We start from the raw sequence: 27,193 nt of genomic DNA, 5'->3' as shown, positions 1-27,193 counted from the left end.
CCACTATACACTACACTACTATACACTATACACTACACTATACACTACACTCCTATACACTACACTACTATACACTATACACTACACTATACACTACATTACTATACACTATACACTACACTATACACTACACTACTATACACTACACTACTATACACTACACTACTATACACTACACTATACACTACACTACTATACACTACACTATACACTACTATACACTACACTACTATACACTACACTACTATACACTACACTACTATACACTGCACTATACACTGCACTATACACTGCACTACTATGCACTACACTACTATGCACTACACTACACACTACACTACTATACACTACACTACTATACACTACACCACTATACACTACACCACTATACACTACACTATACACTACACTATATACTACACTATATACTACACTACACTATACACTACACTATACACTACACTATATACTACACTATACACTACACTATACACTACTATGCACTACTCTACTATGCACTCCACTACTATGCACTACACTATACACTAGTGCTGTACTAGTATCCTACACTATGCACTAACGACTATACACAATACACTACTATACACTACACTACACACTAGTGCTGTACTAGTATACTACACTATGCACTACACGACTATACACAATACACTACACTATTATACATTACACACTAGTGCTGTATTCGTGACGAATTGGCCACGTTCTATTTAAAGCTTTCGTGACTGCAAGGATTCATCTTCATTGGTTCTTTCGGTAAAGTCACGTAGAATGAGAATAAAATAACAAAATAAAACAATAAAATTCTCACGACATTTCGGCCACAACACAAGTGGCCCTCTTCAGGCGAAAGGAACAAACCTGTCGGGACGACAGAGCTACAATGAACGTTGTTAAGATTCCCAGCGTATTTTAAGCTGGTTGAGAGAAGTGAGGCACCTTGACAAAGGGGTTTACATATCAAACAGAATAATTTAGCATTGAAATAGCTGAGGGATTAGCTTGTGACTGGTCACAGAAATAGCTATGTTAAAGTCAAAGCCTACACATCAACAAAGGCACCTAGTACAAATCAAACAGGATAATTTAGCATTGAAATAGCTGAGGGATTAGCTTGTGACTGGTCACAGAAATGGCTATGTTAAAGTCAAAGCCTACACATCCACAGAGGCACCTAGTACAAATCAAACAAGAATTTAGCATTGAAACAGTTGAGGGATTAGCTTGTGACTGGTCACAGAAATAGCTATGTTAAAGTCAAAGCCTACACATCCACAGAGGCACCTAGTGCATGGACGCCAAAGGGGCTGCAACAACTCAACTATCATACAGTAAACCGATGTGAAAAAAACCTAAGTCTAAATTACATCAATATAATAAATGTACTCAATATATTCTTCAATAAGCAGAGCTATTAACAGCAACTGGGTATCCACTACACTATATAATGAATACTATATAGTAAACAGATAAAAAATTAAAATATAAACTACCTAAATGTTATCAATAAACTATATATTCTCCAATCAGCTGAGCTACCAACAATAAGTCGTTATATATCACGATGCTATATGGCGAAAATATGGGTGGATTCTTACCCTCCACATCAGCACCACGGACCGCTACGAGCCCCGTTCAGACGGACGAGTCCATCATGGTCAGAACAGAGGAGAGAAACAGCTGCGAGGCGCTGTTATAATCATGTTATAAACCATACCATTAACCGTGGTGTGAGAAGTATTAAGAGTCAATGCCAGCGAAAGAGCTGCGGTCTGAAGGTCACCATAAAATAATTAATTAAGAACCGAAATGGTTTAAAATATCTTTCCAATGGTTACTAAGCCAGAATCCATCTTCTTGGTTGAAATTGTCTCTGTGCTTGTTTATGTGGATAGCCTCATGAACGAATCTGTCATGGTAGCCAGTTGGCTTGCAAAGAACCTCCGTCTTGGAGAAGTCAATGTCATGTGAGCCCACTGAATTATAACAATGATCTGCCACGGCGGAGGAGTTCGTTCTACCGTGTTTCAAGTTTGCTTTATGTTCGCGGATGCGGTCCGAGATATGTCGTTTGGTTTCTCCAATGTAACTACTACCACAGAGGCACTTTAGTTTGTAAACGCCCGGGTACTGTATGTCTGGAACAGCATCTTTGACAGATGGAACCAGATCACGGATTTTTTGTACTGTGTTGAATCGGACCTGGATCTTGTGTTTATTCAGGATTTTGGAGATCTTTTTAGTGACCCCTGCAATGTAGGATAAGGTGATGGTTTTGAGTAGCTCCACAAGAGGATCCTTCTTCATGACTGGAGTGATGGCTTTGCGGATTGTGTAATTTAGACTTAGGTTTTGTTCACATCGGTTTACTGTATGATAGTTGAGTTGTTGCAGCCCCTTTGGCGTCCATGCACTAGGTGCCTCTGTGGATGTGTAGGCTGACTTTAACATAGCCATTTCTGTGACCAGTCACAAGCTAATCCCTCAACTGTTTCAATGATAAATTCTCCTGTTTGATTTGTACTAGGTGCCTCTGTGGATGTGTAGGCTTTGACTTTAACATAGCCATTTCTGTGACCAGTCACAAGCTAGTCTCTCAGCTATTTCAATGCTAAATTATCCTGTTTGATTTGTACTAGGTGCCTCTGTGGATGTGTAGGCTTTGACTTTAACATAGCTATTTCTGTGACCAGTCACAAGCTAGTCACTCAGCTATTTCAATGCTAAATTCTCCTGTTTGATTTGTACTAGGTGCCTCTGTGGATGTGTAGGCTTTGACTTTAACATAGCCATTTCTGTGACCAGTCACAAGCTAATCCCTCAACTGTTTCAATGATAAATTCTCCTGTTTGATTTGTACTAGGTGCCTCTGTGGATGTGTAGGCTTTGACTTTAACATAGCCATTTCTGTGACCAGTCACAAGCTAATCCCTCAACTGTTTCAATGATAAATTCTCCTGTTTGATTTGTACTAGGTGCCTCTGTGGATGTGTAGGTTTTGACTTTAACATAGCCATTTCTGTGACCAGTCACAAGCTAATCCCTCAGCTATTTCAATGCTAAATTCTCCTGTTTGATATGTAAACCCCTTTGTCAAGGTGCCTCACTTCTCTCAACCAGCTTAAAAGACGCTGTGAATCTTAGCAGCGTTCATTGTAGCTCTGTCGTCCCGACAGTTTTTTGTTCCTTTCACCTGAGGAAGGCCACTTGTGTTGTGGCCGAAACGTCGTGATAATTTTATTGTGTTATTTTATTATTTTATTCTCATTCTACGTGACTTTTACCGAAAGAAGCAAAGAAGATGGCCACGTTCTGTTTACGTGACAGCCCTTACTAGTTGTCTGTGTCTGGCGGTGGCGGCTTATAACGACACAGCATTCATATTTATTTACGTGATCTAACCCAAAACACATCCATTCTGGGTGACATTGGTCGCGAAAGCCCTCTGTGTTAAACGTCTAACGAAATGAGTTTCCCACCGAGATGATTTTAAGAAACATTGTGCAGCCCCAGCGGCCTCCTGTCGCACGTGTGCACGTTCAACTTCTGTCGCGCCCGTCACGTAGCCAGCCGCGCCAAACTAAGCACCGCCACCGCCGCCCCCTCTCCCCTCGCCCCCTCTCCCCTCGCCCCCTCTCCCCTCGCCCCCTCTCCCCTCGCCCCCTCTCCCCTTGCCCCCTCTCCCCTCTCCCCTCGCCCCCTCTCCCCTCGCCCCCTCTCCCCTCGCCCCCTCTCCCCTTGCCCCCTCTCCCCCTCTCCCCTCTCCCCTTGCCCCCTCTCCCCTCTCCCCTCGCCCCCTCTCCCCTCTCCCCTCGCCCCCTCTCCCCTCGCCCCCTCTCCCGTCGCCCCCTCTCCCCTCTCCCCTCGCCCCTTCTCCCCTCGCCCCCTCTCCCCTCGCCCCCTCTCCCCTCTCCCCTCGCCCCCTCTCCCCTCGCCCCCTCTCCCCTCTCCCCTCGCCCCCTCTCCCCTCTCCCCTCGCCCCTCGCCCCCTCTCCCCTCGCCCCTCTCCCCTCTCCCCTCTCCCCTCGCCCCCTCTCCCCCTCTCCCCTCGCCCCCTCTCCCCTCTCCCCTCTCCCCTCTCCCCTCGCCCCCTCTCCCCCTCTCCCCCTCGCCCCTCTCTCCTCGCCCCCTCGCCCCCTCTCCCCTCTCCCCTCGCCCCCTCTCCCCTCGCCCCTCTCCCCTCGCCCCCTCTCCCCTCGCCCCCTCTCCCCTCGCCCCCTCTCCCCTCTCCCCTCTCCCCTCGCCCCCTCTCCCCTCTCCCCTCGCCCCCTCTCCCCTCTCCCCTCTCCCCTCTCCCCTCGCCCCCTCTCCCCTCGCCGCCTCCACCTGGCACAGTGAAGCCGTCCCAGCCCAGCTGCGTGGTGAACGGTTCGCTGCAGCTGGGCAAGGACCTGTCGCTGCAGTGCCTGTCCACGGAGGGCACGTCGCCCATCAGCTACCAGTGGAGGAAGACCAGCGGGGAGGGGACGTTGCCGCCCGTGGTTGGTGGGTGCCGCCACTGCCAGGATCGTGACGACGACGACGACGTAGACGATGACGACGACGATGATGACGACGATGATGATGATGATGATGACGACGATGGTGACGATGTTGATGTTGATGACGATGGTGACGATGATGATGACGACGATGATGATGATGATGACGATGACGACGATGATGATGACGATGGTAACGACGATGGTGACGACGATGATGACGATGATGACAACGACGATGATGACGACGATGATGATGACGATGATGATGACGATGACGACGATGATGATGACGATGGTAACGACGATGGTAACGACGATGATGACGATGATGACAACGACGATGATGACGACGATGATGATGACGATGATGATGATGATGACGATGACGACGATGATGATGACGATGGTAACGACGATGGTGACGACGATGATGACGATGATGATGACGACGACGATGATGATGACGATGTCGACTGTTGACACTTCCGCCCGCCGCCGGTATAACAGAATCGTACTCGCACAGAGACCCATAGACTCACATAGAGACCCATAGACTCACACAGACACCCATAGACTCACACAGAGACCCATAGACTCACACAGAGACCCATAGACTCGCACAGAGACCCATAGACTCGCACAGAGACCCATAGACTCACACAGAGACCCATAGACTCGCACAGAGACCCATAGACTCACACAGAGACCCATAGACTCACACAGAGCCCCATAGACTCGCACAGAGACCCATAGACTCGCACAGAGACCCATAGGCTCGCACAGAGACCCATAGGCTCGCACAGAGACCCATAGGCTCGCACAGAGACCCATAGACTCGCACAGAGACCCATAGACTCACACAGAGACCCACAGACTCGCACAGAGACCCATAGACTCGCACAGAGACCCATAGACTCGCACAGAGACCCACAGACTCGCACAGAGACCCACAGACTCGCACAGAGACCCACAGACTCGCACAAAGACCCATAGACTCGCACAGAGACCCATAGACTCGCACAGAGACCCAGAGACTCGAATAGAGACCCATAGACTCGCGTAGAGACTTGCATAGAAACCCATAGACTCGCACAGAGACCCATAGACTCGCACAGAGACCCATAGACTCGCATAGAGACCCATAGACTCGAATAGAGACCCATAGACTCGCATAGAGACTTGCATAGAGACCCATAGACTCGCATAGAGACCCATAGACTCGCATAGAGACCCATAGACTCGCACAGAGACCCATAGACTCACATAGAGACCCACAGACTCGCACAGAGACCCACAGACTCGCACAGAGACCCACAGACTCACACAGAGACCCATAGACTCGCATAGAGACCCCATAGACTGACACAGAGACCCATAGACTCGCACAGAGACCCATAGACTCGCACAGAGACCCATAGACTCACACAGAGACCCATAGACTCGCACAGAGACCCATAGACTCACACAGATACCCATAGACTCACACAGATACCCATAGACTCGCACAGAGACCCATAGACTCGCACAGAGACCCATAGACTCGAATAGAGACCCATAGACTCGCATAGAGACTTGCATAGAGACCCATAGACTCGCACAGAGACCCATAGACTCACACAGAGAACCCATAGACTCACACAGAGAACCCATAGACTCGCACAGAGACCCATAGACTCGCATAGAGACCCATAGATTCGCACAGAGACCCATATACTCGCACAGACACCCATAGACTCACACAGAGACCCATAGACTCGCATAGAGACCCATAGACTCGCACAGAGACCCATAGACTCGCACAGCGACCCATAGACTCGCACAGAGACCCACAGACTCGCACAGAGACCCACAGACTCGCACAGAGACCCACAGACTCGCACAGAGACCCATAGACTCGCACAGAGACCCAGAGACTCGAATAGAGACCCATAGACTCGCATAGAGACTTGCATAGAAACCCATAGACTCGCATAGAGACCCATAGACTCGCACAGAGACCCATAGACTCGCACAGAGACCCATAGACTCGCATAGAGACCCATAGACTCGAATAGAGACCCATAGACTCGCATAGAGACTTGCATAGAGACCCATAGACTCGCATAGAGACCCATGGACTCGCATAGAGACCCATAGACTCGCACAGAGACCCATAGACTCACATGGAGACCCACAGACTCGCACAGAGACCCACAGACTCGCACAGAGACCCATAGACTCGCACAGAGACCCATAGACTCGCACAGAGACCCATAGACTTGCACAGAGACCCATAGACTCGCACAGAGACCCATAGACTCACACAGATACCCATAGACTCGCACAGAGACCTATAGACTCGCACAGAGACCCATAGACTCGAATAGAGACCCATAGACTCGCATAGAGACTTGCATAGAGACCCATAGACTCGCACAGAGACCCATAGACTCACACAGAGAACCCATAGACTCACACAGAGAACCCATAGACTCGCACAGAGACCCATAGACTCGCACAGAGACCCATAGACTCGAATAGAGACCCATAGACTCGCATAGAGACTTGCATAGAGACCCATAGACTCACACAGAGAACCCATAGACTCGTAAAGAGACCCATAGATTCGCACAGAGACCCATATACTCGCACAGACAACCATAGACTCACACAGAGACCCATAGACTCGCATAGAGACCCATAGACTCGCACAGAGACCCATAGACTCGCACAGAGACCCATAGACTCGCATAGAGACCCATAGACTCGCATAGAGACCCATATACTCACACAGACACCCATAGACACACACAGAGACCCATAGACTCACACAGAGACCCACAGACTCACACAGAGACCCATAGACTCACACAGAGACTCATAGACTCACACAGAGACCCATAGATTCACACAGAGACCCATAGACTCACACAGACACCCATAGACTCACACAGAGACCCATAGACTCGCACAGATACCCATAGACTCGCACAGAGACCCATACTCGCATAGAGACCCATAGACTCGCATAGAGACCCATAGACTCGCATAGAGACCCATATACTCACACAGACACCCATAGACTCACACAGAGACCCATAGACTCACACAGAGACCCACAGACTCACACAGAGACCCACAGACTCACACAGAGACCCATGGATTCGCACATGAACACCCACAGACTCGCACAGAGACGGGGGCGTGGTGGGAGATTTCCGCCTGTCGATTGTCCCCGCTTGGCGCGGCACGCAGGAGGAACGCTGCCCATCAAGAACGCGAGCGTGAGCCACTCCGGGATGTACCAGTGCAATGCCACCAACCGTGTGGGATGGCAGTCGTGCGTCGTCCTGCTCTCCGTCGTACCCCGTGAGTCTGCCTCCCGCTACACGCGTGTGCGTGTGTGTGCGTGCGTGTGCGTGTGAGGTGTGCGTGTGCGTGTGCCTGTGTGTGCGTGTGAGGTGTGCGTGGGGAGCGGTGGTGCGACGGTTAGCGCTACGCTGGGCTGCGAGCCCGGCGACCCGGGTTCGATTCCCGCTCGCGGCCAACACCGCCGTCGGTGACGGTTATCTGAACCGGTCCCTGGGCCTCCACTAGGTCGACTCGGCCTCGAATTGGTAACCTGGCGCGGTGTGTAGTGAACATCGCCGCTGGGGAGACAAAGGCGGCCGGGCGTGGTTGCTGGCCGCCCACCCCCTCGCGTGCCGTGCCGGCCTTTCGGAGGTGCCACTCGTGAACGGCACTTGCCCCAACAGTCTGTCAAGGCCACGTGGGGGATCTTTGTGGTGTGTCGCTTGGTATGCTGCGGGGGGAGGGGGGGGTGTGCTGCGGGGGGGGTGTGCTGCGAGCAGTCTAGCCGGTGCGATGCCTGGTGGGTGTGTGGTGCAGTGCGTCACACGGTAACGCTGGTGTGTGTGTGATGCCTGCTGGTGTGATGCCTGCTGGGGTGTGTGTGATGCCTGCTGGTGTGGGTGTGATGCCTGCTGGTGTGATGCCTGCTGGTGTGTGTGTGATGCCTGCTGGTGTGGGTGTGATGCCTGCTGGTGTGATGCCTGCTGGTGTGTGATGCCTGCTGGGGTGTGATGCCTGCTGGGGTGGGTGTGATGCCTGCTGGTGTGATGCCTGCTGGTGTGTGGGTGTGATGCCTGCTGGTGTGTGTGTGATGCCTGCTGGTGTGGGTGTGATGCCTGCTGGTGTGTGTGTGATGCCTGCTGGTGTGGGTGTGATGCCTGCTGGTGTGATGCCTGCTGGTGTGTGGGTGTGATGCCTGCTGGTGTGTGTGTGATGCCTGCTGGTGTGGGTGTGATGCCTGCTGGTGTGTGTGTGATGCCTGCTGGTGTGGGTGTGATGCCTGCTGGTGTGATGCCTGCTGGTGTGTGGGTGTGATGCCTGCTGGTGTGATGCCTGCTGGTGTGATGCCTGCTGGTGTGATGCCTGCTGGTGTGATGCCTGCTGGTGTGATGCCTGCTGGTGTGATGCCTGCTGGTGTGATGCCTGCTGGTGTGATGCCTGCTGGTGTGATGCCTGCTGGTGTGATGCCTGCTGGTGTGATGCCTGCTGGTGTGATGCCTGCTGGTGTGATGCCTGCTGGTGTGATGCCTGCTGGTGTGATGCCTGCTGGTGTGATGCGCCGCGTGCAGCGAGCAGTAACGCCGGCGTCGTGGCGGGCTCCGTCATCGGCGTGCTGCTCGTCGTCGCCGTGGTCGGCTTCCTCGTCTGGTTCCTGCTGCGCCAGCGCAAGGGCAAGCCGGTGCAGGACCGAGACTACCACAACGACATCCGGTGAGGGCCCACCCGCTCGCTCCCTCGCCCACTAGCCCAGTCGCCCGCTCGCCCGCTCGCCCACTAGCCCGGTCGCCCGCCCGCCCGCCCGCCCGCCCGCTCGCTCGCTCACTTGATTTTACCCACTCGCTTACCTGCTCATTCGCCCACTGACCCGCTCGCCCACTGACCCGCTCGCCCACTGACCCACTCGCCCACTGACCCGCTCGCCCACTGACCCGCTCGCCCACTGGCCCGCTTGCCCACTGACCCACTCGCCCACTGACCCACTCGCCCACTGACCCGTTCGCCCACTGACCCACTCGCCCACTGACCCACTCGCCCACTGACCCACTCGCCCACTGACCCACTCGCCCACTGACCCGCTCGCCCACTGACCCACTCACCCACTGACCCGTTCGCCCACTGACCCACTCGCCCACTGACCCGTTCGCCCACTGACCCGCTCGCCCACTGACCCACTCGCCCACTGACCCGCTCGCCCACTGACCCACTCACCCACTGACCCGTTCGCCCACTGACCCACTCGCCCACTGACCCGTTCGCCCACTGACCCGCTCGCCCACTGGCCCGCTTGCCCACTGACCCGCTCGCTCGCCCACCCGCTCGCTCGCCCACCCGCCCACTCGCCCACTGACCCGCTCGCCCACTGACCTGCTCGCCCACCCGCTCGCTCACCCACCGGCCCGCTCGCCCACCCGCCCGCTCGCACAGCAGCAGCGTTGTTCCGAAGCTCCCTGAGAGTCTAGGACGGTGACAGTCGGAGGACAAACTCCAGCAAGTCGAAGCCTCCGTGTGTGCGAGCGTTAACTCGCTGACCCCGTGCCCCTACTTGACCTCTGTGAAAGAAAGCTTCATAGCTCATCGGATTCATTTCCTCCAGAATCCAAATTCTTGGTTCCTGAGATTCTGAGCATACGTGACTCTTAACGGATGGACGTTTGTCTGATTCCCCCCTCCCTCCCTCCCTCCCTCCCTCCCTCCCTCCCTCCCTCCCTCCCTCGCCTCCCTCCCTCGCCTCCCTCCCCTCCCTCCCTCACCTCGCCTCCCTCCCTCCCTCCATCCCTCGCCTCCCTCCCTCCCTCCCTCCCTCCCTCCATCCCTCGCCTCCCTCCCTCCCTCCCTCCCCTCCCTCCCTCCCTCGCCTCCCCTCCCTCACCTTACCTCCCTCCGCAGGATGGACGACTCCCCCCCCGCGTCGATGAGCCGCCCGCCCACGCGCGCGGCCCACGACCTGCCCAGCACCCGCACCTCCATCGGCTCGGCGACGCCCTCCAACGGCCTCCTGGCGCTCCGCTCGGCCCCGCCCGGGCCGTCGGGCCCTGGCGGGCCGCCCTACGAGCGAGCGGACGGCCGTGGGAGGGCGGGGGCCTTCCCCAGCGTGAGGGAGGAGAGCGAGATCAGCGGCGGCGGCGGCGGCGGCGGACCGGCCTACGAGAGCGTCGCTCACGACGACGACGACTACGACTCGGAGGACGACCTCCCGCCCAGTCACTCCCCCGAGCCGCCGAAGCCCAAGGTAGCGGGGGGGGGCTCGGGCCTCGGGGCGGGTGGGGGCCCGGCGAGCCCGGCGCACCGGGTGAATCTGGCGCGGATGGGCGCCGTGGCGGTGATGGTGCCGGCGCAGACGCGCAGTTCCGTCGACTTGGCCTGATCGCCGCTTGCCCGTCTCGTCCGCCCGCGCGCCGGCCGCCCCTCCGTGTAGCGGCGGCCTCTCGATGTGGGCGTCTGCAGCCCGTCGCTCGGGTGGGGGGCTTGTGGGACGGCGAGCGAGAGAGCGCGATTGGTCGTGGGCCGTCTGATCCCTTGAGAATAGGTGGATTATTTTTTTTATATACACTACTTTTTTACGTTGCTTTACATCGTAGCGCATGTAGCACACCCCCCCCCCCCCCCCCCTAGCGACGGCTGAAATGAGTCGAGGGGGCGGGGGGCAGGAGGGGGTGAGGCTGGGGTGCTGGGCGCGGTGTCGGAAGCCCTCCGTTGCGTCGCGTTGCGGAATCGGTATAAAGAAAGTAACATTTCAAACGAAAGCGAAACGACGCGTTAGGCAATTAACATTTTTGGCGAGAATCGGTAAACTGTAATCCAGAGAGAGAGAGCGGGTAGCGGCGGGAGGGGGCGTGGCTTATTGAGGGTAGGTGGGGCCCGGTGAGGTGGTTTCCTGCCTTCGCGAGACAGGAATTGGCGAGTTACTGGGAGGGACTCCCTCTACTCACGAGCGAGTTAGGGTTCCAGAGGTCTGTTCTGGAGTTGGTTCGTTCTCGAGCCGGTTGGTTGGCGGGCCGGTTAGTTCGGGCCGGTTGGTTTACGGGCCGGTTGGTTGGCGAGCCGGTTGGTTGGCGAGCCGGTTGGTCCTCAAGCCGGTTGGTTCTCAAGCCGGTTGGTTGCCTGGCCGGTTGGTTCTCAAGCCGGTTGGTTGGCGGGCCAGTTGGTTGGCGAGCCGTTTGGTTGGCGACCCGTTTGGTTGGCGAGCCGGTTGGTTGGCGGGCCGGTTGGTTGGCGAGCCGGTTCGTAGGCAGAGCCTGTTCATTCGTTTGCGAGTCCAACTTGACTTCTCTTGATTCGCTCGTTCGGCGCGGCGTCGCAATTGGGTGGCGGTAGTCGACATGCCCCCGAAAACCGCACACGTTCTGCGGTTTAACAGCCGTGTTCGGCGTTACATCGGTGTAGGCTCCACGGTATAACGCGCGCGTTGTAACGGTGCGCATTCCGCAATATAACACTGGGCGTTCTGCATTATGACGGCGTGAATGCTGCCACGCGTTCAGCGAGGACTTGCCGTGTTGCCGTGGAGTTTTGTGTCAAACTGGGGGGGGGGGACCTGCATTGAATAGAGAAGGGGGGAGGGGGGAGGGGTAATTGCATCTTGTGGTCTGGCAGTTCACCGGCCTTGCCTCGGGCAAAGCCTCTTGGCGTCACACGCAATGACGCCATAGCCTTGGCCAGCAAAGTTTTTGTTTTATATATTGAAGCCAAAACACAATGGGTCACAGTGGTGGTGAGTCAAAGTCAACAGGTTCCTTTTCCAACTTGTGTGGCTGTGGGGGGGGGCGTGGCTTGTTGGGGGGGGGGCGTGGCTTGTTCAGGGGGGGGCGTGGCTTGTTTTGGCGTGGCGTGTGGGTGTGACATGTTGGTGGCATGGCTCGTTGTGGGCTGTTTTTTTAGGGTGGGGGGGGGACCAATGGGGTTTCCTGCCTTCGCCAGGCAGTAATTAGCAAGATGCATGGACTCCTCTTCTTACGAACGAGTTAGATTCCAGAGGTCCGTTGTTGGTAAGTCGATTTGTTCACTCAGCTCAGGGAATGGCTTTAAAAGTTGTATAATCTCCTGCAGATGTAGATGCCACTGGTTCTTCACGTTCTGAAGATGTAGATGCCACTGGTTCTTCACGTTCTGCAGATGTAGATGCCACTGGTTCTTCACGTTCTGCAGATGTAGATGCCACTGGTTCTTCACGTTCTGAAGATGTAGATGCCACTGGTTCTTCACGTTCTGAAGATGTAGATGCCACTGGTTCTTCATGTTCTGCAGATGTAGATGCCACTGGTTCTTCATGTTCTGCAGATGTAGATGCCACTGGTTCTTCATGTTCTGCAGATGTAGATGCCACTGGTTCTTCACGTTCTGCAGATGTAGATGCCACTGGTTCTTCACATTCTGCAGATGTAGATGCCACCGGTTCTTCACGTTCTGCAGATGTAGATTCCACTGGTTATTCAAGTTCTGCAGATGTAGATGCCACTGGTTCTTCACGTTCTGCAGATGTAGATGCCACTGGTTCTTCACGTTCTGCAGATGTAGATTCCACTGGTTCTTCACGTTCTGAAGATGTAGATGCCACTGGTTCTTCACGTTCTATAGATGTATATGCCACTGGTTCTTCACGTTCTGCAGATGTAGATTCCACTGGTTCTTCACGTTCTGCAGATGTAGATGCCGCTGGTTCTTCACGTTCTGCAGATGTAGATGCCACCGGTTCTTCACGTTCTGCAGATGTAGATGCCACTGGTTCTTCACGTTCTGCAGATGTAGATGCCGCTGGTTCTTTACGTTCTGCAGATGTAGATGCCACCGGTTCTTCACGTTCTGCAGATGTAGATGCCACTGGTTCTTCACGTTCTGCAGATGTAGATGCCACTGGTTCTTCACGTTCTGAAGATGTAGATGCCACTGGTTCTTCACGTTCTATAGATGTAGATGCCACTGGTTCTTCACGTTCTGCAGATGTAGATGCCACTGGTTCTTCACGTTCTGTAGATGTAGATGCCGCTGGTTCTTCACGTTCTGCAGATGTAGATGCCACCGGTTCTTCACGTTCTGCAGATGTAGATGCCGCTGGTTCTTCACGTTCTGCAGATGTAGATGCCACTGGTTCTTCACGTTCTGCAGATGTAGATGCCACTGGTTCTTCACGTTCTGCAGATGTAGATGCCACTGGTTGTTCACGTTCTGCAGATGTAGATGCCACTGGTTTTTCAGGTTCTGCAGACGTAGATGTCACTGGTTCTTCACATTCTGCAGATGTAAATGCCACTGGTTCTTCACGTTCTGCAGATGTAGATGCCGCTGGTTCTTCACGTTCTGCAGATGTAGATGCCACTTGTTTTTCACGTTCTGCAGATGTAGATGCCGCTGGTTCTTCACGTTCTGCAGATGTAGATGCCGCTGGTTCTTCACGTTCTGCAGATGTAGATGCCACTGGTTCTTCACGTTCTATAGATGTAGATGCCACTGGTTCTTCACGTTCTGTAGATGTAGATGCCGCTGGTTCTTCACGTTCTGCAGATGTAGATGCCGCTGGTTCTTCACGTTCTGTAGATGTAGATGCCACTGATTCTTCACGTTCTGTAGATGTAGATGCCGCTGGTTCTTCACGTTCTGTAGATGTAGATGCCGCTGGTTCTTCACGTTGTCTAGATGTAGATGCCACTGGTTCTTCACGTTCTGTAGATGTAGATGCCGCTGGTTCTTCACGTTCTGTAGATGTAGATGCCGCTGGTTCTTCACGTTCTGTAGATGTAGATGCCGCTGGTTCTTCACGTTCTGTAGATGTAGATGCCACTGGTTATTCACGTTCTGTAGATGTAGATGCCACTGGTTCTTCACGTTCTGTAGATGTAGATGCCACTGGTTCTTCACGTTCTGTAGATGTAGATGCCGCTGGTTCTTCACGTTCTGTAGATGTAGATGCCGCTGGTTCTTCACGTTCTGCAGATGTAGATGCCGCTGGTTCTTCACGTTCTGTAGATGTAGATGCCACTGATTCTTCACGTTCTGTAGATGTAGATGCCGCTGGTTCTTCACGTTCTGTAGATGCCGCTGGTTCTTCACATTGTCTAGATGTAGATGCCACTGGTTCTTCACGTTCTGTAGATGTAGATGCTGCTGGTTCTTCACGTTCTGTAGATGTAGATGCCGCTGGTTCTTCACGTTCTGCAGATGTAGATGCCGCTGGTTCTTCACGTTCTGTAGATGTAGATGCCACTGGTTCTTCACGTTCTGTAGATGTAGATGCCACTGGTTATTCACGTTCTGTAGATGTAGATGCCACTGGTTCTTCACGTTCTGTAGATGTAGATGCCACTGGTTATTCACGTTCTGTAGATGTAGATGCCACCACCGCCATCTATTGGGCGGTGGTTGAACTTACGGACTTTCGGTCCGATCAGCTTCAACTGGACATACACAAACCAGGTTTTGTGCGTATCTCTGAAAGTTCGTAAAGCCGAATGTTCGTAAGTAGACGACTCCCTGTATTGACCACAGGTGCCGGCGGTCGATCGACAAACCCCCTCCTAAATTTCGATTTAAAGCTTCGAGCTGTTCTCTCTGTGTGCCAGTGGTGAGCTGTTTTCTCTGTGTGCCAGTGGTGAGCTGTTCTCTCTCTGTGTGCCAGTGGTGAGCTGTTCTTTCTCTGTGTGCCAGTGGTGAGCTGTTCTCTCGCTGTGTGCCAGCTGTTCTCTCTGTGCCAGTGGTGAGCTGTTCTCTCTGTGCCAGTGGTGAGCTGTTCTCTCTGTGCCAGTGGTGAGCTGTTCTCTCTGTGTGCCAGTGGTGAGCTGTTCTCTCTCTGTGTGCCAGTGGTGAGCTGTTCTCTCTGTGCCAGTGGTGAGCTGTTCTCTGTGTGCCAGTGGTGAGCTGTTCTCTCTGTGTGCCAGTGGTGAGCTGATCTCTGTGCGCCAGTGGTGAGCTGTTCTCTCTGTATGCCAGCTGTTCTCTCTGTGTGCCAGTGGTGAGCTGTTCTCTCTGTTTGCCAGTGGTGAGCTGTTCTCTCTCTGTGTGCCAGCTGTTCTCTCTGTGTGCCAGCTGTTCTCTGTGTGCTAGTGGTGAGCTGTTCTCTCTGTGTGCCAGTGGTGAGCTGTTCTCTCTGTGTGCTAGTGGTGAGCTGTTCTCTGTGTGTGACAGTGGTGAGCTGTTCTCTCTGTGTGCCAGCTGTTCTCTCTGTGTGTGTCAGTGTTGAGCTGTTCTCTGTGTGCCAGTGGTGAGCTGTTCTCTCTGTGTGCCAACTGTTCTATCTGTGTGCCAGTGGTGAGCTGTTCTCTGTGTGTGACAGTGGTGAGCTGTTCTCTATGTGCCAGCTGTTCTCTGTATGCCAGTGGTGAGCTGTTCTGTCTGTATGCCAGCTGTTCTCTCTGTGTGCCATTGGTGAGCCGTTATCCCTGGTGAGTCCGTCGCTGTGTCGGTGACTGGGTTACGCTCGTGTCTGCTGTTCATCGTCGCCCTGGTTTGCCCGTTCGTGATGCGGGGAGCACCCTGGCCCACCCACCCCCCCCATGTCGTGCCGTGCCCCCCGCCCTAACGTCACGCCTTGCGTGCTGCTGTGCACCGCTCGGACACTAATAAAACCCTCAAGGCCGATCCGTCTCTTGTGTCCCTTGGTGTCTCTCTCCATGTCTCTGCGTCCATTTGCTGCGCGTGGAGCGACCTCGTGTCACCGACCCGCGCGTTTTCTTCGTTTCTCTTCGCCGCCCGCCCTTCTCTGTCTGTCCTCCTCCTCCTCATCCTCCTCCTCATCCTCCTCATCCCTGTCGTCTCCTCCTCGACGACGATCCGTGACCCCGGCGCCCATCGAGTCGACGAGCGAGGAGCGGCCAAACAGCAACGGCCAGCAAGGGTGGAAGGCCCGGAGGGCTCTGGGTACCCAGCGCGCTTCTCCCCTCCCCCGTCGTGCTTGTCCGACGACTCTGGCAATCCTCGCCTGCGACATCTTCCACGCTTAACGCCTGCCGGCGTGACTCATTGGATTGGGTCGCACACCGGTCCCGTGGTTCCTCCCCTCGGGTCTTGAGTCCTGGGAGACGCCGTTGAGCCTCACACGGCGGGGGCGGCGCTTCGCAAAAGCTGCTGGGCAACGCGGCGTTGCCGGACGCGCCGCGGGTAAAGCGACCCCCGCGGACCCGCGTGTGGGTCGCCCCTCCGGCCTAGCCTAGCTGACTTGCCCGGCCTAGCCTAGCCTGCTGCCTGGCCTAGCCTAGCCTGCTGCCTGGCCTAGCCTAGCCTGCCCCTCCAGCCTAGCTCACCACCTGGCCTGGCCTAGCCTGCTGCCTGGCCTAGCCTCGCCTGCCCCTCCAGCCTAGCCCACCGCCCGGCCTGGCCTAGCCTGCTGCCTGGCCTAGCCCACTGCCCGGGGGAGTCTGCAGCTCACCGTGAGACAGACGCTTGAGCAGCAGCGGCGTCGGTTTCGCTGATCGGACGTTTGTATTTCCGCACTCGCTCGTACGCCGACTCACCCACTGAATAATTTCCTCACCCACCAATTCACCCGCCCACACACCAATTTACCCACCCACCAATGCACTCTGCCCACCCACCAACTCACCCACCCACCCGCTAATCAACTCACTCGCTCGCTTGCCAACAAGACGTCTGCGCCCGGCACCCCTTTCAGTCCTCAACCTGCCTACGCAAAAATCGGCGTGGACGCTGGCTCCCGTGTCCCCTTCCGGCCCGTGCGACACGCGGCCTTACTAAAGGAGACGGTGGTGGGGTGGGGGTGGAGCGGGGGTGGTGGTGCCCACCCACCAGCGATTGCCCAAGCTCTGTGGTCCTGCAGTTGGCGACGTCCGACCGATGACGACCGCGGCCGCCCCCGTCGCTATCGCCGCGTTTGTTTAAACCGTCGCCTCTTTTTGTGGGGGGGTGAATGCCCCTCCCCCCCTCTCCTCCACCCTCGCCCCCCACAGTCTGCAGTGATCTACTCGGAGCTGGAGGTGCGCCCGGGAGGAGGAGGAGGAGGAGGAGTGGTGCACGGCACCCCCAGCAACACGGAGTACGCGAGCGTGCGCAGGTTCCCCGACAACTCCGCCGTGTGACACCGCCGTAGCCGCCAACGCCGCCCGTGCCGGCAGCGCCGCCGCCACCGCCAGCGTCGGCGCCAACCAGCGCCGCCGCCGGCGTCACCGTCACCGCCACCGTCAGCACGGCCACCAACACCGCCACCAGCACCTCCGCCAACGCTGCCGCCGCCGGCATCGGCAGCATCACCGCCGCCGCCGCCGCTTGCAGCACCACCAACACCAGCGTCTCTCTCTGTGTGCCAGTGGTGAGCTGTTCTCTCTGTGTGCCAGTGGTGAGCTGTTCTCTCTCTGTGTGCCAGTGGTGAGCTGTTCTCTCTGTGTGCCAGTGGTGAGCTGTTCTCTCTCTGTGTGCCAGTGGTGAGCTGTTCTCTCTGTGTGCCAGTGGTGAGCTGTTCTCTCTCTGTATGCCAGCTGTTCTCTCTCTGTGTGCCAGTGGTGAGCTGTTCTCTCTCTGTATGCCAGCTGTTCTCTCTCTGTGTGCCAGTGGTGAGCTGTTCTCTCTCTGTGTGCCAGTGGTGAGCTGTTCTCTCTCTGTGCCAGCTGTTCTCTCTGTGTGCCAGTGGTGAGCTGTTCTCTCTGTGTGCCAGTGGTGAGCTGTTCTCTCTCTGTGTGCCAGTGGTGAGCTGTTCTCTCTGTATGCCAGCTGTTCTCTCTCTGTGTGCCAGTGGTGAGCTGTTCTCTCTGTATGCCAGCTGTTCTCCACCAGCGCTGCCGCTAACACCGGCACCTACCTACCACCTACCTACCACCTACCTACCACCTACCACCAGCACCCACCCTCCATCGCAGTTGCAAATGCACACGAGTAGCGGCAGCGGTCTCTGATCGCTGTGCAGTACCCGCATTGTGCAGCAGTGGGCGCTGTGCCACCTACAGTCAAACTTTAGGGGCGGGTCGGGTTAGCGCAGTGGTGGCGATTCTCGTGACCTCGCAGCACGAAGGGGCCTAGGTTCGACTAAGGGGCCAGGGGCGCCGCGGTGGCTAGGAGATGTTAACTAACCTCGCCTGGTACACAGGAAGTCGTGGGTTCGAACACGACCCTTGATGCCTTCTGTATATTTGGAGTTTGCGTCTCTGATTGGCTAGTGTGGTGAGTGTTAGAGGTAGGGCTAGTGGCTGGTTGGCTAGTGCGGTGAGTGTTAGAGGTAGGGCTAGTGTCTGATTGGCTAGTGTGGTGAGTGTTAGAGGTAGGGCTAGTGACTGATTGGCTAGTGTGGTGAGTGTTAGAGGTAGGGCTAGTGTCTGATTGGCTAGTGTGGTGAGTGTTAGAGGTAGGGCTAGTGTCTGATTGGCTAGTGTGGTGAGTGTTAGATGTAGGGCTAGTGTCTGATTGGCTAGTGTGGTGAATGCTAGAGGTAGGGCTAGTGGCTGATTGGCTAGTGTGGTGAGTGTTAGAGGTAGGGCTAGTGACTGATTGGCTAGTGTGGTGTGAACTCGGGCTATGTCATGCGACAAAGAATCCATTTGTAAATGCTCACGCGCCCTCCCCCCCTTCAATGTTATTGCCGAACGGCCCGTGGAAGCGGACACTGCAGAGCTACCCCTCGAAATCCCTTCAGAGGTGAACCCTTGGTTCACACGCACCCAAGTAGGGGGAGGGGGGGGCAACACCCCACCCCACCCACCCACATCACCTGCCCCACCCACCCACATCACCCGCCCCACCCACCCCACCCACCCAGACCACCCGCCCCACCCCACCCAGACCACCCGCCCCACCCACCCCACCCCACCCACCCCACCCCACCCACCCCACCCCACCCACCCACACCACCCGCCCCACTCAACCCACATGACGACGAGGAGGTGGTGGTGACGATGACCTTGTTGTGTCGACGATGACCTTGTTGTGTCGACCTTTCTCGGCACCACCACCCAACGTGCGTCGATAGCAGTTCTGCAGGTGGCGTTTTGTGTGCGCGTGACTATTGTAGTAGTTTTTGTAACGACCCTCGTTATCGCGGGCGGTGGGGTCAAAGGGGGGCAACCATCCGTAACATCGGTGTCGTCCGTGTTGTCCGAGTCGTCCTTTTATCGGTTGCCATTTTAATAACCCCCCCCACCCTCCCCCCCCCCCGACTCGCGTGCCAACCCCCCGCGTCCGCCTCTCGTCGGCGTCACGTCGAGGCAAAACATTTTCCCTGCCCCCCCCCCCCCCCCTTGCGAACGAATCGTCCGATCCGGGCAAACAAAGCGCTCGGAGCGACGACCATCGCCGATCCAGCTCCCACTCCCCGCCGAAGCTCCACGGGGGTCTCCAGTGTCCCGCGGCCGTTTTGTCCGGCTCCACGGATCGAGCCCCCCCCCACACACCCACACACACACACACCCCACACACACACCCCCCCCACACACACACACACACCCCACACACACACACACCCCACACACACACACACCCCCCACACACACACACACCCCACACACACACACACCCCCCACACACACACACACCCCCCACACACACACACACACCCCACACACACAGACACACCCCCCACACACACACACCCCCCACACACACACACACCCCACACACACACACACCACACACACACACACACACCACACACACACCCCCCACACACCCCCCACACACACACACACACACCCCACACACACACACCCCACACACACACCCCACACACACTCCCCACACACACACACACACCCCCCACACACACACACACCCCCCACACACACACACACACCCCCCACACACACACACCCCCCACACACACACACACCCCCCACACACACACACCCCACACACACACACACACACCCCACACACACACACACACCCCACACACACACACACACACCCCCCACAACAACAACAACAACAACAACCGCCATTCGCCACTAAGTGGCGGTGACGTCACCACGACGCTTGTGCCAGGCTATGTGCACCCTGAGGCCACGTGAAGTGTCGAACGCCCGCTGGCAGGAGGTCACGGGGCAGACCCAGGTGCCACGGGTCGACTGACTGAGATGACTGGCTGATGCACCACCTGTGCCCCCTACTGTGCCAACCTGCTGTGCTTTAGCCACCCGGCGCTCCGCTCGCTGTTGTGAGCGTCGCTCCTCCGCCCTCCGTTGTTGTTGGAGGGCGACTGCCTCCAACTGCCCAGTAGCATCCTTCACGAGCCTCCTCCACAGAGGCCGATCTTGACACCGCTGGTACCAGTCATCGGCAAGTCCACTCAGCTCCACGTCCTCCTGTACCACATCACTCCATCTCTTCTCTAGCCCGTGCCGCGCCCGCTTAGCCCCCTCAATCCGGCCAAACAAAAGCTGTTTCGGCATGCGGTGGCTGGGCATGCGGGCTACATGACCCAGCCATCGCAGCCTTGCCTGCCGGAGGAGCTCACCGATGGGACCCTGCCCAGATCTTTCAAGGATTTGTGAGCTCCTCACACAATCCAGTCTGGTTAAACCCAGGATGGATCGTAGGCAGGTCAGCCTAAATGTTTCTAACCGGCGAAGATGTTCCATTAGGGGGGTCCACGTTTCGCAAGCGTAGAGAAGGGAGGGAATGACCGTGGCCGAGAAGACCTGAAGCTTAGTGCGGAGCGACAGACCAGGTAGCTTCCACACAGCGTTACGCAACCGATGAAAAGATATTGCCGCTCGACTGATTCGGAGTGAGACCTCTGCTGTTAAACTGGAGCCAGTCATAAGCACACTGCCCAGGTATGGGAAACTCTCCACTCTCTCCACAACTGCCCCATCACCGATTGGGAGTTGTGGGGGTGGAGTGTCCGATGGTACAAAATACCCAGGCAGGTGCTTAGTTTTGGTGGGGCTGATGGTAAGGCCCCACCTCTTAGTGGCACGCTCCAGTCTCAGCAGCAGCGTCTGCAACTCCTCCTCTGACTGAGCAGCTATTACCAAGTCATCAGCATACATAACGTGGTTGAGCAATAGGGAGCCATCCCTTGACCGCACCCGGGCATCGATTAGCCTCCCATTATATCTGTACCATATGGAGATTCCCCCGGTACAGCTATTGAAGGCTTCACGAACTACGTGGTCAAAATAGATGTTAAATAATGTGGGAGCCAGAGGACATCCCTGTCGCACCCCAAGGTGTACAGGGAATGGCTCTGACTCCCGGCCACGTAGTTTTACCCGGGCCCGCTCACCATCATGAAGGTCCTTAATGATCGTGAGCAGAGGGTCAGGTACTCCAAAAGCACGAAGAACGACCCAGAGCCCAGGCCTACTGATGGTATCATAGGCCTTGACCAGGTCAATAAAGCAGAGATGTAGGTCTTGTTGGAATTCCCTACACCTCTGCTGTAGCAGACGGACAGAAAATATGGCATCTGTGCAGGACCGCCCTTTCCTGAAACCGCATTGGGGCTCCGCAAGCCTCTCCTCAGCGTGCCTGGCAAGGCGATGCTGAATAATTCTTGCCAGGACCTTTCCCGGCACACTGAGGAGTGAGATGCCCCTGTAGTTGTTACAGTCTGTGCGGTCCCCCTTCTTAAAAAGGGGGACCACCAGGGCATCCTTCCAATCCTGCGGAACCCGTCCAGTGGTCCAGACTGTTGTTATGATGTCATATAGGGCAGTCTGTGCACAAACGCCACCCTCCCTCAGCATTTCGCTTGGGAGATCATCTCTGCCCGCTGCCTTTCCTGGTCTCAGACTCCGGATCGCCTTCAATACTTCCTCAGCAGATGGCACCTCAGCCAGCCACTCACAGGGGGTGACTTCATCCAAAATTTGAGGCACCGCAGCCTCAGCAGGGTCATCCTCACTTTGTGCCACGATGTTTTCCTGGCTGTGGGATTTTCCCTCCCCCAGGACCTCACAGAAATGCTCAGCAAATCTGCGAACCTGTTCCTGGGGGTCGGAAATTGGATCACCGTTTTTTCCCCTAATGATGGTAATAGGTGTGGCGCTGCAGGTTACTTTTTTGATGGAGTTAAATAGCGATTTGTGATCACGGGCCACTGAGGCAGACTCCATCTCCTCAGCAACCCGCGACCACCACCCATCCTTGCAGCGCCTCACGGCTCTCCGAACCTCCGAGCGAAGGCTGCGGTAAGCCTCCTCATTCTCTGACGTGGGATTCTGTAGCCGATGACAGTGGGCCTGTCGCTTTTTCTCAACCATCCTGAACAACTCCTCTGTCATCCAGGGTGTCTGGGGAGGTCTGGACCGCGTACCCAAAGCAGCCATTGCAGCTGCATGAGTCACAGTCCTAAACCTCGCCCATTTACCCTCGACATCAGGAGGAGTCGGGGACGATGCCAATCCCAGCCGCAAGCGATGATGAAATTCTCGCTTGCAACTTTCATCAGATAACTGAGACCAGGCCACTTTAGGTTGGAATGGGGTCCTGGGTGTACACCCACCACCGGAGTGGAAGAATGGCAGGCGCATCTTACAGATGACTAGTCGATGGTCAGAGGGCAGATCAGCTCCACGGTAGGTCCTGGTGTCAAGGACATGGGCTCGCATTCGCTGGTCCGTCACTATGTAGTCCAGCAGATGTTCTTGCTTGGACCCGGCATGCATCCATGATGTTGTGTGGATGCGCCGATGCCGGAACAGCGTGTTGGTAATTACAAGCCCATGGGCTGCACAAAAATCTAGCAGCCTCCCCCCCCACACACACACACACACACCCCCCACACACACACACGTGTGCATGCGTGCACACGCACGGTGCCATTTGGACCCCGGGGGGGTCGGCTCGACCCACGGTGGCACCGCCTGCGTCCGTCGCCGTGACCGCCGCCTCCTCGCGGTGCACCCAGCCTGGCACGTCGATCGGATTTCACGCTCGTTGGCGTCGCGAAAGGGTCCACCGGGCAGAGAGGGGGGGGGGGGGGCGGCAGCTTGTTCTTGAGACGTTTCGCCAGATTTTGACGCTTCGGATTTTTCTATCATGAGGTGCATTTTCATATCTTGCGGCGGGTTCTCTCAACCCCGGGTGAGGCGGGGGGGGGGGGTATGAGGACCCATAGGGGGGGGGGGGTACGCGGACCCCCAGGGAGGGGTACGTGGAACCCCTCGGGGGGGCGTGGGGGGTGTAAGCGAGGTGATTCAGGAAATTATGCGGCACGCTGAGCGAGTGTGGGAGAGCCGTAGGTGAATAACAATCAACGTGTGACGATTTGTGCCAGCGTGCCAATAGCCGCGATATTAACGTCGGCAAGTCCGTGTGGGTGACGCTGGGACGACGCTGGGACGATGCTGGGACGACGAAGGGGTCGGCTCGTCGGTCTGTAGACAATGTTTGGCGTTTCCGTGAGCGCGAACAAACTACGTCGCGCATAGCCGAGCGCCTTCCGTTTTTTGTATTTTTTGTTTTTTTAAAAACAACCTTCGTTTTGATTCGCTCGGCAAGTGACTTTGGCGAGCAGAGGAAATAATAGCTCGCGACAAATGGGCAAAATTGGTTGTTAAAATGTTGATGTTTCTTTGTTTTCCCGAACGTTTACTTCTCAGAGCCGTGTTGTCTCAGGCAAGGGGAGGGGGGTGGGGATGGTGTGTCCAGGGACGCCTCTACTTACGGACGAGTTAGGTGCCAGAGGTTACTGTTCGTAAGTCGATTTGTTCGTGAATCCAACTTGCCTCCTTGTCGATTCCCAACGCGTTGTACGGCGTGTACACTAAACACGGGGGAATGGCTTTGAAAGTTGTATCATCTCCTGTAGGTGTAGATGCCACTGGTTCTTCACGTTCTACAGATGTAGATGCTCACTGGTTCTTCACGTTCTGCAGATGTAGATGACACTGGTTCTTCACGTTCTGCAGATGTAGATGACGCTGGTTCTTCACGTTCTATAGATGTAGATGCCACTGGATCTTCACGTTCTGCAGATGTAGAGGCCACTGGCTCTTCACGTTCTGTAGATGTAGATACCACTGGTTCTTCACGTTCTGTAGATGTAGATGTCACTGGTTCTTCACGTTCTACAGATGTAGATGCCGTTGGTTCGTCACGTTCTACAGATGTAGATGCCGCTGGTTCTTCACGTTCTATAGATGTAGATGCCGCTGGTTCTTCACGTTCTGCAGATGTAGATGACACTGGTTCTTCACGTTCTACAGATGTAGATGCCACTGGTTCTTCACGTTCTACAGATGTAGATGACACTGCTTCTTCACGTTCTGCAGATGTAGGTGCCACTGGTTCTTCACGTTCTGCAGATGTAGATGCCACTGGTTCTTCACGTTCTACAGATGTAGATGCCACTAGTTCTTCACGTTCTACAGATGTAGATGCCACTGGTTCTTCACGTTCTACAGATGTAGATGCCACTAGTTCTTCACGTTCTACAGATGTAGATGCCACTGGTTCTTCACGTTCTACAGATGTAGATGCCACTGGTTCTTCACGTTCTACAGATGTAGATGCCACTGGTTCTTCACGTTCTACAGATGTAGGTGCCACCACCGCCATCCATTTGTGCGGCGGTTCAACTTGACACACGGGCCGGGTTTTTTCGTATCTCTGAAAGTTCATGAAGTGAAACGTTCGTAAGTAGAGTAGTGACTCGGTTGAGACTGAATTCCACGAGGGCTAGGGGGTTTACAGTCGTCGCCACACAATGAGGTTGCTAACCAACTTGCCTGAGCACAACAGTTCTGCCGTAATACTTAAACGTGATGTTCTTTTTAAACTCCCCCCCCCCCTCCCGCTCCCCACGGAACGGTGATGTAAAATGTGATTTAAACTGATAACAATAAACATTATATACTATTACGACTACTAACTCTAACCAGACTAGGGGTGTGTGTCCCTGCTTAGGCCATTGTGGATCGCCTGCAACGGTGGGGACATCCCCCCCCCCCAATATATTGCTATAAAAATATTAAAAAGTAATAAAAATTGCTATGCTTTGTAAACAAAAACAACAATTTGCTAAACCTTGGCCACAATATCTGGACTTGCCTTCATATAAATCAATGCATCGATTTCTATATTCTTGGTTCTTTCGGTAAAGTCACCACGTAGAAGGGAAACAATAAAATAATAAAAATATGAAACATTAAAATTCTCACGACGTTTCGACTGCAACACGAGCAATCGTCATCAGTTGTGAAAACCACAGCAATAACATTTGAAAACAAGTGGCGGGTTTATTTTTTACGTTGGCACCACGGAGAGAGATTTGACAATTTGTTCAGATGGACAAGTCCATCTATGTTTGGAAAAGAGGAGGGGGGAGACGAAAATAATGGAAAGAACCAAGAATATGAATCCCTGCAGTCACGAAAGCTTTAAATCAAAAGCATAGATTTCTGTTTATATGATTGTGGTTATGGTTGTACTTTATTAATCCATAATCTCTGCCATTACATACAATGTAACAATAAATGGTACAAAAGTCAAAATAGAGCCATGAAATATAATACACTGAGACATTATTGTAAAAAAAATAATAAAAAGTCCAACCCACGTGCTAGTGAATTTTTAAATATTTTTTAGGCAAGAAATGGCAGGAAATGAGTTTTCAAATTTAGATTTTTTTCTGGGGGAGGGGGACCCCCAGACCCCCTGGAAGATGGTCCCCCCCAATGTTGACTCCATGGCTATGGCCTTGTAACAAACTAAAGACAAAGATCCCCCGTGTAGCCTGTGACAGGCTGTAGAGGGAAGTGCCGTTAACGAGTAGCAGCGCCTATGAAGGCCGGCACACACTAACACACACACAGACAACAACAACCGCCATTTGCCACTAAGTGGCGGTGACGTCACCACGACGCTTGTGCCAGGCCATGTGCACCCTGAGACCACGTGAAGCGTCGAACGCCTGCTGGCAGGAGGTCACGGGGCAGACCCAGGTGCCACGGGTCGACTGGCTGATGCACCACCTGTGCCCCCTACTGTGCCAACCTGCTGTGCTTTAGCCACCCGGCGCTCCGCTCGCTGTTGTGAGCGTCGCTCCTCCGCCCTCCGTTGTTGTTGGAGGGCGACTGCCTCCAACTGCCCAGTAGCATCCTTCACGAGCCTCCTCCACAGAGGCCGATCTTGACACCGCTGGTACCAGTCATCGGCAAGTCCACTCAGCTCCACGTCCTCCTGTACCACATCACTCCATCTCTTCTCTAGCCCCTGCTGCGCTCGTTTAGCCCCCTTGATCCGGCCGAACAAAAGCTGTTTCGGCATGTGGTGGCTGGGCATGCGGGCTACATGACCCAGCCAACGCAGCCTTGCCTGCCGGAGGAGCTCACCGATGCGACCGTGCCCAGATCTTTCAAGGATTTGTGAGCTCACATAATCCAGCCTGGTTAAACCCAGGATGGTTCGTAGGCAGGCCAGCCTAAATGTTTCTAACCGGCGAAGATGTTCCATTAGGGGGGTCCACGTTTTGCAAGCGTAGAGAAGGGAGGGAATGGCTGTGGCCGAGAAGACCTGAAGCTTAGTGCGGAGCGACAGACCAGGTAGCTTCCACACAGCGTTACGCAACCAATGAAAATATATTGCCGCTCGACTGATTCGGAGTGAGACCTCTGCTGTTAAACTGGAGCTGGTCATAAGCACACTGCCCAGGTATGGGAAACTCTCCACTCTCTCCACAACTGCCCCATCACCGATTTGGAGTTGTGGGAGTGGAGTGTCCGATGGTACAAAATACCCAGGCAGGTGCTTAGTTTTGGTGG

At 54.9% G+C, this 27,193-nt stretch overlaps 2 protein-coding genes across 3 annotated transcripts in view; both read left to right on the top strand.

The window, feature by feature from the left end:
• LOC142906253 (uncharacterized) overlaps positions 1 to 3,618 on the top strand; it is a 5,451-nt gene extending 1,833 nt beyond the window's left edge. The window contains exons 1-2 of the mRNA XM_076053672.1: positions 1 to 2,713; positions 3,051 to 3,618. The exon at positions 1 to 2,713 is cut by the window's left edge and continues 1,833 nt beyond it. Coding sequence (XP_075909787.1) covers positions 1 to 560 — 560 coding nt within the window. The 3' untranslated portion in view covers positions 561 to 2,713; positions 3,051 to 3,618. The remainder of the gene's footprint in view (positions 2,714 to 3,050) is intronic.
• LOC116955840 (coxsackievirus and adenovirus receptor-like) overlaps positions 1 to 19,245 on the top strand; it is a 53,892-nt gene extending 34,647 nt beyond the window's left edge. Inside the window, exons 4-8 of one of the 2 annotated variants that reach the window (XM_076053671.1) lie at positions 4,357 to 4,506; positions 7,740 to 7,853; positions 9,125 to 9,266; positions 10,443 to 10,785; positions 17,450 to 19,245. In XM_076053671.1, the coding sequence (XP_075909786.1) occupies positions 4,357 to 4,506; positions 7,740 to 7,853; positions 9,125 to 9,266; positions 10,443 to 10,785; positions 17,450 to 17,578 (878 nt within the window). In that variant the 3' untranslated portion in view covers positions 17,579 to 19,245. Of the gene's footprint in view, positions 1 to 4,356; positions 4,507 to 7,739; positions 7,854 to 9,124; positions 9,267 to 10,442; positions 12,334 to 17,449 lie in introns of those variants that run through there. The other variant, XM_076053670.1, reaches the window with a different exon arrangement.
• The last annotated feature ends 7,948 nt before the right edge of the window (positions 19,246 to 27,193 follow it).

This window comes from Petromyzon marinus, chromosome 62 (genome assembly GCF_048934315.1).
Source record: "Petromyzon marinus isolate PM22_M1 ecotype Great Lakes invasive population chromosome 62, UKy_Petmar_22M1.pri1.0, whole genome shotgun sequence".
Taxonomy (NCBI): domain Eukaryota; kingdom Metazoa; phylum Chordata; class Hyperoartia; order Petromyzontiformes; family Petromyzontidae; genus Petromyzon; species Petromyzon marinus.
Note: the sequence above shows the minus strand (reverse complement) of the source record. Positions and strands in the feature narration are given on the sequence as shown.